Here is a 14,059-nt window from a genome sequence, read left to right on the forward strand (position 1 = left end):
GTGTCCAAACCAATTTGCTTGTGACCACCCCACTGCTTAGTACCACACCTGGCACATAGTAAGCGCCCTGGTCTGGAAGGCTGAGGAATCTGGGTTCTCCGTGACCAGGGACAAATCGCTTCACTTCTCTGTGCCTCTGTTTCCTCATCTGAAAATGGGGATTCAATACCTGTCCACCCTGAGTCAGGGGTGGACAGGGACTGTGCCCGACCAGCATATACTGTATCTCCCCCAACCCTTGGCCCATAGAAAGCACTTATCAAACCCCACAGGTGTGATTGTTAAGGACCTTTGAATGTAGGACCCAGGCCTGCCCGGACTGGACCGCTCCAATCCGCACACCTGCCGAGAAGGAGGTATGAGTTTAGAGATCAGGAAACCCCCCTCCCCTGGGGGCAGTTGGGGTGGGGAAGCCTAGACCCCAGGCTTCCTGCCTCCCCCATAGCCTCTAGGCCCTTTGCATGCCGCTTCCGAATCTCCGACTGCAAAAGGAAGCGGACGTTTGAGTTCCGACAGGGCCTGGTCTCTTCCCCGAACGAATGGCTTCACCTCAGTCAGGTGGCCCTGGGAGCTTTGGCCTCTGGGTGGGTGGGAGGGGCTCTCCAAATCCCAGTGGTTTCCTCTCCTGAAGGTCTCCACGTCACCTCCCCCCCACCCTCCACCCCCTGCCAATCCCTCCCTCCCTGCAAACTCCCAAGGGTCCCAAAGCACAGTTGGGGCCTAAAATCTTTTTTCCCTTGGCCAGATTACAGTGCAGATCTCCACTTCAATCAATCTGTGGTATTTACTGAGCACCTACTCTGTGCAAAGAATCTCCTCGGTACCTGGCTTCTAGCCTAGAAGAGAACTCCTTCCTCCTGCACCAGCTCAGAGAGGGCACCCTCACCAGCCTGTAGTCCCATCTCCCATGTCCACGCTCTCCCCTCACCACCTTCTCTCCACCTGAACCTGGCCCAGAGAATCATTATTTTTTTTAAATGGCATTTGTTAAGCGCTTACTACATGCTAGGCAGTATACTAAGATAACCGGGTTGGACACAGTCCCTGTCCCACATGAGGCTCACACTCTTAATCCCCATTTCACAGATGAGGGAACTGAGGCCCAGAGAAGTGAAGTGACTTGCCCAGGGTCACCCAGCGGACAAGTGGCGGATCTGGGATCAGAACCCAGGTCTTTCTGATTCCCAGGCCCGTGCACTTTCCACTAGGCTTCGTGGCTTCTCTTAATCTAGGCTACATCTCACTATCTGCGATGCAATCTGATTTCAAATAAATGGATCTCCCAAGGCGAGCCACATACTGCCAAGCACACACTACGCCGAGCCAGACAGTTACACGTATGCTCGCTCTCTCCCCACTCCCTGGCCCTCCCCCCAGCCCCCCGAAACAACTAGGCGTGGGGGAGGGCCGCCCCCCTCGGGAGCCTGCCTTCCCCTAACCCCCTCCCCATTTCTGGGAAGCTAGAAGTAACGGTGGCGCCAGGGAGATGGGGGGCGGGGGGGCAGGGGAGGGTAGGCGGGTTGGGAATCCCCTCCCCTTGCCCCATCATTTCCCTGCCCCCCCCCACCCCCCCCTCGTCTGTGGGCTCCCTTACCCCCATTTCCCGGAAGAAGAGATGATTATCTGAAAGGGAAAGTCTGAGGACTTTGTGAAGCAGTGTGGCCTAGAAGAAAGAGCCCCAGCCTGGGAGTCAGAGGACCCAAGTTTTAATCCTGGCTCTGCCGCTTGCTTGTTGTGGGACCTTGGCCGAGTCACTTTTTTCTCAGTAGCTCAGTTTCCTCATCTCTAACATGGGGATTCAATCCTACTCCCTCGTTAGATGGTGAAGCCCTGTGTGGGACAGGGACTTTGTCCTACCCTAGCACCTTGAATCTACCTCAGTGCTTAGTATAGTGTTTGACACCCAGTCAGCACTTCATGAATACCATATTTATTAGAATTAGGACCCTTGGGCACTTGATTTCTGAGGCCTGGGGCTGTCGGCAGAGCCAGTGGGGAGAGGTCAGTAGGGCTCCTTTCCTTTCTCGTCGACTCCCATGCCCACTGCCCCCTAAAACCGTTCCATCCCTCCCACTTCATCCCAAAATGCCCTGTGTCCCCTCCTCCCCTGCCTTATTCCCCCAAACCTCCCCTGACCTCCTCAGCCTCTCCCACCCCCTTGATCCTTCTCCCTCTATACCAGAAGCTCCTTGTGGGCAGGGAACATACCTTCCAACTCTGTTAGATTGGACTCTCCCAAGCTCATAGTACAGTGCCCTGCGCACAGCAAGCACTCAATAAGTGCAACTGATTGATTGATTCTCGGCCGACTCTCAAGAGATCTTCCTCCCTCCACCCACTCTCAGAATCGACCCCCTCTGACCCCACCTATTCCCCCCTTTCTAAAGCCCCTTGCACCCACTGGTCTTCCCTCTCTTGCAGCATCTCTGGTCACTCACTTTCCCCGCTCCTTCCACTCCTCCTTCGACACCCCCCACCCCGACGTCTCCCCTCTCCTAGAAACCTTTCTCCATCTCCCAACCAATGGATCAATTAATGGTATTTATTGAGTGCTTACTGTGTGCAGAGAACTGTACTAAGCACTTGGGAGAGACCAATAAGAGAATTAGCGGACACTTCCTTGCCCATAACGAGCTTACCATCTAGAGCGGGAGATAGACTTCATTGTGAATGAATGAGTTATAATATATGATTTAAAACTGTGTTCATAACCCACTGGCCAAGCAAGGCTCTCGCCCCATCTCCTCCCTCCTCCCACGCCTGGCCAACCTCGTTCATCGGATATGCGGATACGGCCGCCGCCTCCACTTCCTCTCCTCCAGCTCCCTCCGCGGCCCTCGACCGCCCGGGGTTCTTCCCCCTCCGCTCTACCGAGACCGCCGCCTCCGAGCTCACCCATGACCACCTCCTCGCCCGATCTGCAGGCCTGTACTCCATCCCGGTCCTCCTCGACTTTGCAGCTGCCGTGCACACCGTGGCCCACCCTCTTCTGGAAACGCTAGCTAATCTAGTTTTTTCAGTCACAGCCTGTTCCTGTTCCCCTATCCATTCCCAGTTCCCTTCCTACCTCTCCGGCCAACACTTCTCAGTCTCTCCGACCCTCCCTCCACCTGCCGCTCTGAAACCGGATGTTCCCTTTTCCCGATCTCCCTCCCTTGGGGAGCTGATCCATGGCCACGGCCTCGACTACCACCTCTATGTGATCGGAAACTCCTTGAGGCCGGGGATCGGGTCTACCAACTCTATCGTTCTGGCTTCCCCCAAGTGCTTAGCACAGTGCTCTGCATGCGACAAACAACACGTCTAATAATTAATTAGGGTGTTCGTTAAGCACTTAATAATAATGTTGGTATTTGTTAAGCGCTTACTATGTGCCGAGCACTGTTCTAAGCGCTGGGGTAGACATAGGGGAATCAGGTTGTCCCACGTGGGGCTCACAATCTTAATCCCCATTTTACAGATGAGGGAACTGAGGCACAGAGAAGTTAAGTGACTTACTATATGCCAAGCACCGTTCTCAGCGCTAGGGTGGATACAGGTTAATCGGGTCAGTCACAGCATCTGTCCCACGTGGGGCTCCTGGCCCGAGTAGAACTGTAAATACCATTATCATCATCAGTGGTACTTATTGAGTGCTTACTATGTGCAGAACTATACTAAGAGCTCGGGAGAGTCCAAAATAACAGTCGACGGCATGCTCCCTACCTACGAGCTTAGCACTGATTGATTGCGATGTGGCTGACTGCCAAATCCCACTCATTAGCACTGAATTCTTTCACCTGCCGTCTCCCATCCCAGGCTATCTACCTCTACCTCACCGTGTCCAAAATGGAACTCATCTTCCCGCCCAAATCCTCTCCTCCGCCAGCCTTTCCATCACAGATGACGGCATCCCCATCCTCCCCATGTCTCAAGCCCATTAACCTTGACATTATGAGCAGCATGGGCTAGTGGAAGGAGCCTGGACGTCAGAGGACCTAGGTTCTAATCCTGGCTCCGCCAATTACCTTTGGGCAAGTCGCTTCAGTTCTGTGCCTTAGTTCCCTCACCTGCAGAATGGGGGTTCGATACCTGTTCTCCCTCCTACTTGAACTGCAAGCCTCCTGTGGGACTTGATCTTATATCTACCCCGGGGCTTAGTACAATGCTTGACACACAGTAAGCACTTAATACCACAATTATTATCCTTGACTCTTTGATTTCTTTTTCAACCTCCACATCCGGTCTTTAGCTAAATCCCACTAGATCTTCCAGAATCCATCTCTTCCTCCCCACCTTACTAGTCCAGGCCCTTGTCATAACTATTCCGTCTTGATGACAGCATCAGCCTCCTCGCCTCCCTGCCTCCAGCCTCTCCCCCAGTCCAGTCATTGCTTTGCTCTGATGCCCAGTTCATTCCTCTTAAACACCGTTCTCCCCACTCCTCAGAAATCCCCCACGGTTGCTCAGACAGAACCTCCGGGTCATCGGCTTTAAGGCAGTCAGCTCTCCCCATGTAATCTACCCACTCTCTTTTTCCACTTCATCCCAGCTCGCTCTCTTCGTTCTTCTCCAAATCCTCTGGGCCTCACCCTCAACTCTCCCGGGTTTGACTTCTTGCTCACTCTCTCCCCATTCCCATCCAACAAGAACCCCGCTCTCCCTTAACCTCAAAACCTTCTGCCGCCACACCTCACCTCACCACCACAAAAACACCTGGGACACATTTCCCCACTCAGACTCCAGAAGTGGCCTGTTCATCTCCACCTCAAACAAAAATTCCTCACCATTGGCTTTAAAGCACTCAATCCCCTTGCCCCCTTCTACTTCACCTCACTACTCTCCTACTACAATCCAGCCCTCACACTTTGGTCCTCTAATGCTAACCCTATCACTGTGCATCTCTCTTATCTCGCTGTCAACCCCTTGCCCGCAGCCCGCCTATGGCTTGGAACACCCTCCCTCCTCAAATGTGACAATTACCCTTCCCCCCTTCGAAGCCTTACTGAAGGGGCATCTCCCCCAAGAGGCCTTGCCTAAGCCTTCCTTTCCTCTTCTCCCACTCCCTTCTGCATCACCCTGACTCGTTCCCTTTATTCATCCACGCTCCCACATCCAATGGCACAGTCTGTATCTGTCATTTATTGATTTCTATTCCTGTCTCTCCCTCTAGACCCTAAGCTCTTTATGGGCAGGGAGTGGATCTGTTCATCGTTCTATTGTCCTTTCCCATATTCTTCATACAGTGCTCTACACACGGTGAGCACTCAAATACGATTGAATGAAAATATGAAACCCCCCCCCAGGAGGCCTTCCCTGATTGACACCCCTCATATCCTCCCGAACTTGTGTTTCAGCACTTTTATACCCTCCTAATCGCACATCCCTTTCACTGTGCCCATGCCAGAGTACTGACGTATCTTTCTACTCTCTTCCTTCCTCTGATTGGTCTTCCATTTTTTGGCACCTGCCGCCCCCCGCTAGACTGTAAGCTCCCCAAGGGCAGGGGGTCGCGTGCACTAATGCCATTCTCTCCCAAGCATTCAGTACAGTGCTCCACTTAGAGTAAGCATCTGAAACGTACTATTGATCAATAGGGAGTCGGGGGGATGGTGATCTTCGGCAGATGGGAAGCGGGGGTTGGTGGTCTGGGCCTTGGAGAGGGGAGTGGACTGGGTTGGAGAGAACCTGAAGCCTGAACCTTCAAGGGGACCGGAGCACGTGGCAGTAGAGGGAAGAGCTGGCGGGGGGAGAAAGAGGGAAGGACTTTTGTGGGGGAGAAGATGATGTTTTGGGGGCCGGAGCGTGGGCGGACGCTTTCTCAAAGGCCCCTGGCCAGGCCGGACTGACTCCGCTGCCTCCTCCGCATTACATAATCTGGGCTCTTTCCTTCTGTCCCCACTGCTATTTTTAGCGAGCGAAATTCCACGGTCTCACAGGGCCGTTCTCGGCCTCCGCCCCCCCACCCCCCGCTCCCGACTCGTGTCCCCCATGCCCGCCGTGCCCCCCTCCTCCATCGCTGCCCTGGGCTCTCCAGAGTGACTCAGCAGAGGGAAAGCCCTGGGGTGGGGTAAGGATGTGGTTAGGGTGGGGGAGACGGGGGTGTGTGTGTGTATGAGTGGTGCTGGTGGTGGCGACGGGGGGGCTGCCGCAGGGGTGCCAATGAGTGTTGGGGGAATCAGCCGCAGTTTCGATCCCTTTTTGTCTATCTGCACCACCTCCTCCATCCCAGCCACAGACCGCAGGGCCAGAGGAACCGGGGGCGTGGGGGACGGCGGGGAGCTCGCTGCCTCCGAGCTGGGATGATGGTTATGGCGGGGGTCTCTCGGGTTTGAGGTGGCTCGAGGCTCCAGGAAAGCTGAGGCCCCGGGCTGAGGCAGCTGGGCGATCGGGGGTGTGGCTCCAGAGAGAGAAGGGAGTGGGGAGGGGGGCTCCGCTCCAGGAAGGGTCCGTGGGCTCGAGGTCTGGGGTCCTGAGGGGCTGCGGGCTCGGGCCGCTGTCACGGAAGAGGAAACCGCGGCGGAAAAGCCAGGTCAGACAGAGCCCTGAGGAAATCCCATTCCTATTGGCAAATTCCTTCCCCTTTCCCTCCGGCCGGACTTCCGCCCGCCCGCCCGCCCGCCAGTCCGACGGTCCAACGGCCCAGTGGCCCGCCCACTCCCTCACTTGAGGCCTTCCGCCCGCCGGTTCAGGGCCTGGGACAGCGCCGTCACGGCCTCCAGAACCCGGGCCCGCTCGCGGGGGTCCAGTCGGCTCCCGAACCTCTGCAGGAAGCGGTCCGGGTGCCACAGGACCCGCTGGGCCCGCAGGAACTTCCGGAACGGCTCGGCTGGCTCGGCCGGGGGGCCCCCGGCCAGGAGGGTGGCCGCCATGGCCTCGGCGTCTCCCCCGCCGGGGCTGGGCCACGGGACGTCCTTGAAGCCCCAGAGCCGGCGGCCGGGGTCCCCCGCCCGCTCCTCGGCCCGTTCCTGTTCCTTCTCCCGCTCCCGCCGTGCCCGGCTCTCCTGCAGCTCCAGCTCCTTGGCCCGGGCCCGCTCCCGGTAGAGGCGCTGCTCCTCCCCCTCGTCCGGCCACCCCCGTCCGTGTGGCGTGGAGGCCGGTGGGGGCCGCGGACGCCGGGGCTCTTCCCGCTGGCGGCGGCGTCGGGCATGTTCGCGGGCCAGCCGCTCGGTCCAGGCCGAGTACGTCTCGGGCTCCTCTTGGGGGTCGTCATCTGAGGGGAGAAGAGAGGGGGTCGGAAGGGCGTGAAATGGGGGGTGGAGGGAAGGAGCGGGAAGGAGGAAAGGAAAAGTGGGGAGATGGAGAGGAGGAGCGGGGAGTCGATGAGGCACAGGTGTGCCCCGGCGGGGGTGGCCCATGGCAGGGCTCGCAGTGACAGAAGGGGAGGGCGAAAAAGAAGAGGAGCAGGAAGGGCTGACCCCACCCCGGTCCCTCACCTTCGAACCTCCCTAGGATTTCCTGCCATTCGTCCTGTAGCTCCTCGTACAGCTTCCACCTCCACTCGGCATCCTCGGCCTCTCTGGAGGGCTCCTCCTGGGGCGGGGGCGGCTCCGGGGGAGCCCCCCAGCCCAGCAGCTCTCCTGGCGTCTCCCCCCACTCGTTCCTCATCCCCATGGCAGCAGGACAGCGGCTCAGCAGGGGCAGGAAGAGGTCTCTGTAGGCTGCGGGAGAGGGAGCGGCAACGGGGGTGGTCAGAGGTCGAGGTCCAACACCTCAGCTGCCGGGGCACCATCTTGGATTTCAAGCGACGGCCACCACCTCAGTGTACAGTGGAGGAGAGGGGGATGGAGAACCCATTCCAGGCACTAACCAGACAGGTAGCTCATTAGGGGCAGGGAACGGGGCCACTAATTCTACTGCACTGTCCTCGCCCGATAACTTGGGCCAGTGCTCTGCACATCGTAAGCACTCAGTCAATACCACTGGCTGACTGACTGGTCCACCACGAGCCCCCTCAGGTGGGGTCGATGCCAAAGACGCCTAACCTTGGGACGGAGGCTTCCTTCAGGACATCCGTCCTCCCCGTTGCGCCTGGCCCCCGGGGGTCCCCGATCTTCCCCTCCGATGACTCACCGTCCGGGCCCTGGCGGGCAGCGGCGTGCAGGGCCGTGTCTCCGTGCCGGTCCTGGCGGGTGGGGTCGGCTCCCCGGCGGAGCAGGAGGCGCAGGGCCGGGGGATCCCGGCGGGCGCAGGCCCGATGGAGCGGCGGGGGCTGCCCGCTGTCGACGTCCAGCTCCGGGTGGCGGCGGAGGAGGGCCCGGGCTCGGCCCAGATGCCCCGTGGACAGGTAGTGACGGAAACGGCGTTCCCGGCGGTGCCGGCGAGAGGAGGAGCCCATGGCGGACTTGGACTGGGGAGCGGAGGAGAGAGAGAGAGAGGTGGTCCAGTGGGTGGGGGAGACTGGACTGGAGGCTGGACTGTCGTCCCACCCACTGATGTCTGTCTGTGCTGTGGCGGGTGTGTCCACGGGGTTGGGGTTGGGGCTGAACAGCGACGGCACGCCAAAAACCTGGACTCCAACGCAAACGTGATGACACGCATGCACGGTACTCCGGGTGACGGGATGTCACCTGGTCACCATCTTGGGGAAGCCTGTCTAAAATGGCTGGAGGTCAGAGTGTTTCTCTGCTGTTCCCTGATGCCCCCGATGGGTGTGGAGCCACCGTGCCTCCCTCCCCTCTACGGGTCCATGTGTCCTAGAACATTGCTTCTGAGCCACACAACTCAGGGGCGCGATGGTGGGGGTGGGCGCAGGGCAGGGGATAAAAGCATAGAAGTGACAGGAAAAGGTCAGTTAAAAACTGGCCGGATGGCCACACTCTTTATGGGTGTGTCTGTACAGGTTGGAAAGCCACTCTTCCCTTCCAAGGTATGATAATATAAGGATAATTGTGGTAAATTCTTTCTACGAGCCAAACCCCGCACTGAGCACTACAGTGGACCTAGGGTAATCAGATTAGACACAGTATCTTTCCTACATGGGGCTTCCAGTCAGAGAGGAAGGAAGAACAGGTAATGAATCCCCGTTTTATAGATAAGGAGACAGAGACCTGGAAAAATTAAGTGACCCACCCAAGGTCACACAGCAGACAGGTGGCGGAGCCGGGATCCTGAACGCGGGTCTCCTGACACCCAAGACCGGGCTGTTTCCACTTGGCCACCCTATTTGAGGCGGTTGTGAATTGATTTATAGGGGAAGCAGCCAGGCTCTATAGGAACCACCGGTGACTCTGTTCAGCCTAACTACCTCCCATCTACCGTCTCAGCGCTCAACGCAGTGCTCGGCCAGCGGAAGCCCTTAACGAGTACCCTCAAATTTTTCAAAAATCCGATTTAAGGCGGGAGACTCAAATATCTGGCTTCCTTTGCGGACGTAAAGTACAGCTCACATTTCTGCGGGGCGAGAATTCCGACCGGGGAATATTAGTCTTAAGAAAATTTGAGGTTTTTGAAGATGCGTAAAGGAATGTACAGCATTTGAGCGAAACTCTTTTTTTCCACTTCTTCACAGGTCAGGAGGAAGAGGGAGAAGTGTGATGGTGTAGGCCCGGATCCAAACCCTCAAAGAAAAAAAAGAATCTGGGTCAGGCTTCCTCCCCTTCCACTTGCCTCCAAGGCCCCCGCTCTTTCTGACTAAGGACGAATGGCTCAGCCCTGTGGCCTAGAAACGAAGCCGGGGCGGAAACAAACGGGTGACCTAGAAGGGCAGAAGTGACGTCACCCACTGCGCGCTCAAAGGACTCGCGGTCGCCATGGCGGCGGGGGCGGAAGTGACGTCACAAGCGCGCTCGCGGTCCCTCTGTCGCGCTAGCCATTTTGCGGCGGCCGGAAGTCGCACGGAGGGGGAAGAGGAGTGCCAGGGGAAGGGGTCCGGATAGAAACCGGCGCCAAGGAAAGAAGGTTCCGCGGGAGACATGGAGGACTCAACTCGGCGGGGCCCAAAGCGGGGGAGAAAACGGCCAAAAAGAGAAGCGCTGCCCGGCTCCTACCCCCCGCGCCCTTCTTCTTTAACGATCAATTGCCCCCCGTGGTATTTATTGAGCGCTTAATGCGTGCGGAACTCTGCACTAAGCGCTTGGGACAGGACAACCCAATAGAGTGGGTAGATGCGATCCCTGCCCTCGACGGGGGAGTCCACCTACCCGCGGGAGACAGACTGTACAGCAAATGGCAGGGAGGAGTCGAAAGATACGTCCCTCACCGCTGAATTGTACATTAAGCACTTAGGACGGTGGTGGGCACTGAGTAAGCGCTCGATAAATAGCACTGATTGCTTGACCGATTATTCTCTCTCGACTGTAAACTCGCTGTGGGCAGGGTACGTGTCTGCCAGGCGTTTAACACAGTGCTGTGCGGGGGGAAAGGGCTCAGTTAATACCACTGATCGATTCGAGGGAGAAGGTAGTGATGGGGCTGAGACGGGAAGAAGAGCCACAGAACAAGGATCAAAGGGGGCAAGAAGGGACCGACGATGGGCCTCCCCGTGGGGCCGGGCACCACGGAGCCGTCCAAACAACCAGTGAATGCTGGACCCCCGCCAACCCCGGCTGCCCCCGACCTCTACCCACCCCTCGCCCCGCGCAGACACAGCCGCACTCACCTCCTCCCTCACCCCGCCTTTGGCTCGGCCCCAACCTTGATCCCGGGCCGGGGTCGGGGTGAGAAGGCCGAGTTGGGCCCCGAGGACCGAGGAGGGGGCTGCGGGGTCCCCGCCGGGGGGCTGCGGGACGCCCGGGGCCCGGGCCGGGAGGCCGCCCTGGGCCAAAGAGCTCTTCGGGCTCCGCTGCCCTCTCGTGGCCGCAGGGCGGCGCTGCAGGCGCGGGGCCGGGGATGGGCGGTGCATCTCTTCGGGCTCCACTGCCCCCTCGTGGCCGCGGGTCGGCATCGCAGGCCCAGGAATGGGGCGGGAGACCGGAGCGACGCGACGCCTCGGTCGCCGCCGCCCCCTGGTGGCCGTAGGCCGGTATCGCAGGCGCAGGGAGTGGGAAAGGAGGCGGTCTAAGGGCGACCCATCTCCTCGGGCACCGCCGCCCCCTGGTGGCCGAAGGCCGGTATCGCAGGCGCAAGGAGTGGGAAAGGCGGGAGGGGGAGACGCTCAGGCCCGAAGAGCAGGCGTCGGGGAGAAGGAGGAGGAGGAGGGGGAGGACAGGCGAGCTGGTGCCCTCGCAGCATCCATAGCAGCAGCAGCAGCAGCAGCAGCAGCAGCAGCAGCAGCAGCAGCAGCAGCAGCAGCAGCAGCATCAGCATCCCCGACCCGCTGCAGAGAAGACGGGCGGAGAGGATGGCCAGCCAGTCGCAAGGCATCCAGCAACTGCTGCAGGCCGAGAAGCGGGCGGCCGAGAAGGTGGCTGATGCCCGCAAGCGTGAGTGATGGGGGCACGGGCCGGGGGGGGGGGGGGCGGGCTTGCGGGAACGCCTGGGTCCCCCCGAACCAAGTGGGAAAGAGGCGGGTAGAGGGAGAGGTGAGGAAGAGAGCCGCCGGCTGGATGCTGGAGGGGAAGGATGGGTGGGCGTCTCGCCGGCTGGGACCCACCGACCTCGGGGTTCCCCCCACGTCCGCCCCCAATTGCTCGCCTCCTCCCGGCAGGGAAGGCCCGGAGGCTGAAACAGGCCAAGGAGGAGGCGCAGATGGAGGTGGAGCACTACCGCAGGGAGCGGGAGCAGGAGTTCCAGACCAAGCAGCAAGCCGTGAGCACCGCCCGCCGAGCCCGAGGGGCAGGCCTGGAGGGCCCCTGGGGGGAGGGGGGCGGCCTGGAGGCCTAGCAAGGGCGGTGGGCTTGGCTGGTGGGCCAGAGGGCTAATGGCTGGGAAGGTGGGGGGGGGCGCTGGGCGTTGGAGGGTGGAAAGCAGGGGAAGGTGTTTTTGGGGACCCCCGGGGGCGGAGTGTTCCTGTGATTCCTGCAGGGATGGGCTCCAGGAGAGTGTGGGACAAGGGTCTTTGCGGTGGTCCCAGCGTGGGTGCGCTTGGGGGCCTCAGCAGGCCCATCCTGCTTTCTGTGGGGTCTCTGGAGGCCTGGGCTGCCTGAAGCGCTCAATAAATATGATTGATTGATTGATCGACTGGATCAATTGGAAGAGAGCAGCCTGTGGGGGCCGCGTCTGGCCACTCTTAGCATAGACTGGGGAGCTATGATGATCGTCCGGGGGATTTCAGTGGCGGTCGTGCAGTTCACTGCGGATTCTCGGGGGGGTGGGGGTCCTGGAGAGGTGGTTGCTGGGTGGGGCTGATGGAGAGGGTTTTTGGCTGTAGAGGTCTTGGGCAGGGGTGGGTGGATATGCGTGGGATGGAGTGGGGGTCGGTGACTTCTTGGAGGGAGGTGAGAGTGGCTACCCTGTGGGGAATCTCACTTAGCTTTACTAATACTTGCTCTCTGTCTCTGTGTTTTTGTGTCTTTGTATCTCCGACTCTGTGTGTATCTGTTTGTGACTTTGTGTGGGTGTGTCTGTATGCGTGTGACCGTGGGTCCGCATGTCTGTGACCGTGTCTGTGTGTGTGTGTCTGTCTTTCAATTTGTCTGTGACTGTGGGTCTGTGCATCTGTGTCTGTCTCCCTCTGTGTGTCTGTGTGTGTCTCCGTCGCGGAATTTCTGGCTGTGTCTCCATGTACGTGTGTCTCCTCTGTGTATCTGGAATCATGTCTGTGTGTGTCTTTATCTCTTTGTCTCTTTGCCCATGACTGTGTCTCTGTCTCTGCGTGTGTCTGTGCATCTGTGACCACGTGTGTATGTGTCCGTCCGTGTGTCGGTGCGTGTGTGCCCCGTCCGGGCGGGGGGGCGCAGGCGATGGGGTCACAGGGGAACGTATCTGCGGAGGTGGAGCAGGGGACGCGGCGCCAGGTGCAAGACATGCAGAGCGCGCAGCAGCGCAGCCGAGAGCGCGTCCTGGCTCGGCTTCTCGCCCTCGTCTGCGACGTCAGGCCGCAGATCCACCTCAACTACCGCATCGCCGCCTAGACCGCCACCCTCCAGTGCACACACACCCCGCCCCCCGGCCCCCCGCGGGGTCCCCGCAGCTCCCAGACCCCCATCCATCCATCCATCCAACGATCAATCAGTTATTGATCCCTCACTGTGGGCAGAGCACTGGACTAGTCAGTCAGTCGTTTTTATTGAGCGCAACCTGGGTGCAGAGCACTACACTAAGCACTTGGGAGATGACAACAGAACAACAGACACATTCCCTGCCCACAGCGAGCTTACGGTCTAGAGTGGGAGCCGGACGTTAAGAGAAATACATAAATGACGGAGATGGACATAAGTGCTGTGGGGCTGGGAGAGAGGATGAATAAATGGGGCAGGTCAGGGAGACGCAGAGGGAGAAGAAAGGAGGGCTTAGGCAGGCCACCGGACTGAGCCCTTGGGAGAGGACGATACAACGGAATTGGTAGATGCAATCTCTGCCCACTGCGAGCTTCCAGGCTAGAGACCCCTTGACCCAAGAGCTCTCCTTTGCCCCCGATCCCCCAGCTGCCCCTTTCCATCCTTCTCAATCCTCTATCAACCAATCAATCGGTAAATTCAGCGCTTACTGCATGCTGAGCCCTGGACTAAGTGCTTGGAAGAGGACGATATAAGAGCTGGTAGACGCGATCCCTACCCGCGACGAGCTTCCAGTCTAGACGGGGGATCAGACATGAAAATACATTACAGGTGGGGGAACAGTATGTGAACATCAAAATGCCAGGAGGCTTGTTGAGGGGAGTATCAAACTGAGTTTAAAGGTATGTACGTAAGCATTCAGGCGCTCAATACAGCTCTCTGCACACAGTCTAAGGAGGAGGGGGAGAGACAGGTGTGTCACCCCTCCATTTTAGAGATGAGGAGGCTGAGGTCCAGAGAGGTTAAATGACTTGCCCAAGGTCACACAAACAGTCCGGAACGTGACTTAGCAAAAAAAACCCAGGCTTGGGACTCAGAGGCTGCGGGTTCTAATCCAAGCTCTGCCACTTGTCAGCTGTGTGACTTTGGGCAAGTCACTTCACTTCTCTGGGCCTCGGTTCCCTCATCTGTAAAATGGGGATGAAGACTGTGAGCACAAAGTGGGACAAACTGATTACCTCCTATCTACCCCGGCGCTTAGA

The 14,059-nt window shown here is 58.8% G+C and overlaps 2 protein-coding genes across 5 annotated transcripts; one reads left to right on the forward strand and one right to left on the reverse strand.

The window, feature by feature from the left end:
- Window positions 1-6,523: 6,523 nt before the first annotated feature.
- On the reverse strand, window positions 6,524-10,732 carry NFKBIL1 (NFKB inhibitor like 1). 4 transcript variants are annotated; one of them, XM_029055912.2, is made up of 5 exons: window positions 10,580-10,667; window positions 9,452-9,539; window positions 8,053-8,329; window positions 7,416-7,640; window positions 6,524-7,192 (listed from the first exon to the last, which is right to left on the reverse strand). In XM_029055912.2, exons 3-5 carry the CDS (start codon window positions 8,315-8,317, stop codon window positions 6,642-6,644), a joined length of 1,041 nt encoding a protein of 346 aa, XP_028911745.1. In that variant the 5' UTR covers window positions 8,318-8,329; window positions 9,452-9,539; window positions 10,580-10,667; the 3' UTR covers window positions 6,524-6,641. The 4 variants fall into 4 exon arrangements, with proteins under 4 accessions (XP_028911745.1, XP_028911743.1, XP_028911750.1 ...); XM_029055910.2 differs by having other exon boundaries at window positions 9,369-9,539; XM_029055917.2 differs by lacking the exon at window positions 9,452-9,539 and having other exon boundaries at window positions 10,580-10,732.
- A 333-nt stretch (window positions 10,733-11,065) lies between these two features.
- Window positions 11,066-13,072, forward strand: ATP6V1G2 (ATPase H+ transporting V1 subunit G2). The gene is made up of 4 exons (XM_029055922.2): window positions 11,066-11,172; window positions 11,221-11,342; window positions 11,567-11,667; window positions 12,759-13,072. Exons 2-4 carry the CDS (start codon window positions 11,261-11,263, stop codon window positions 12,930-12,932), a joined length of 357 nt encoding a protein of 118 aa, XP_028911755.1. The 5' UTR covers window positions 11,066-11,172; window positions 11,221-11,260; the 3' UTR covers window positions 12,933-13,072.
- Window positions 13,073-14,059: the final 987 nt, after the last annotated feature.

Source organism: Ornithorhynchus anatinus, chromosome X5, assembly GCF_004115215.2.
Source record: "Ornithorhynchus anatinus isolate Pmale09 chromosome X5, mOrnAna1.pri.v4, whole genome shotgun sequence".
Lineage (NCBI taxonomy): Eukaryota > Metazoa > Chordata > Mammalia > Monotremata > Ornithorhynchidae > Ornithorhynchus > Ornithorhynchus anatinus.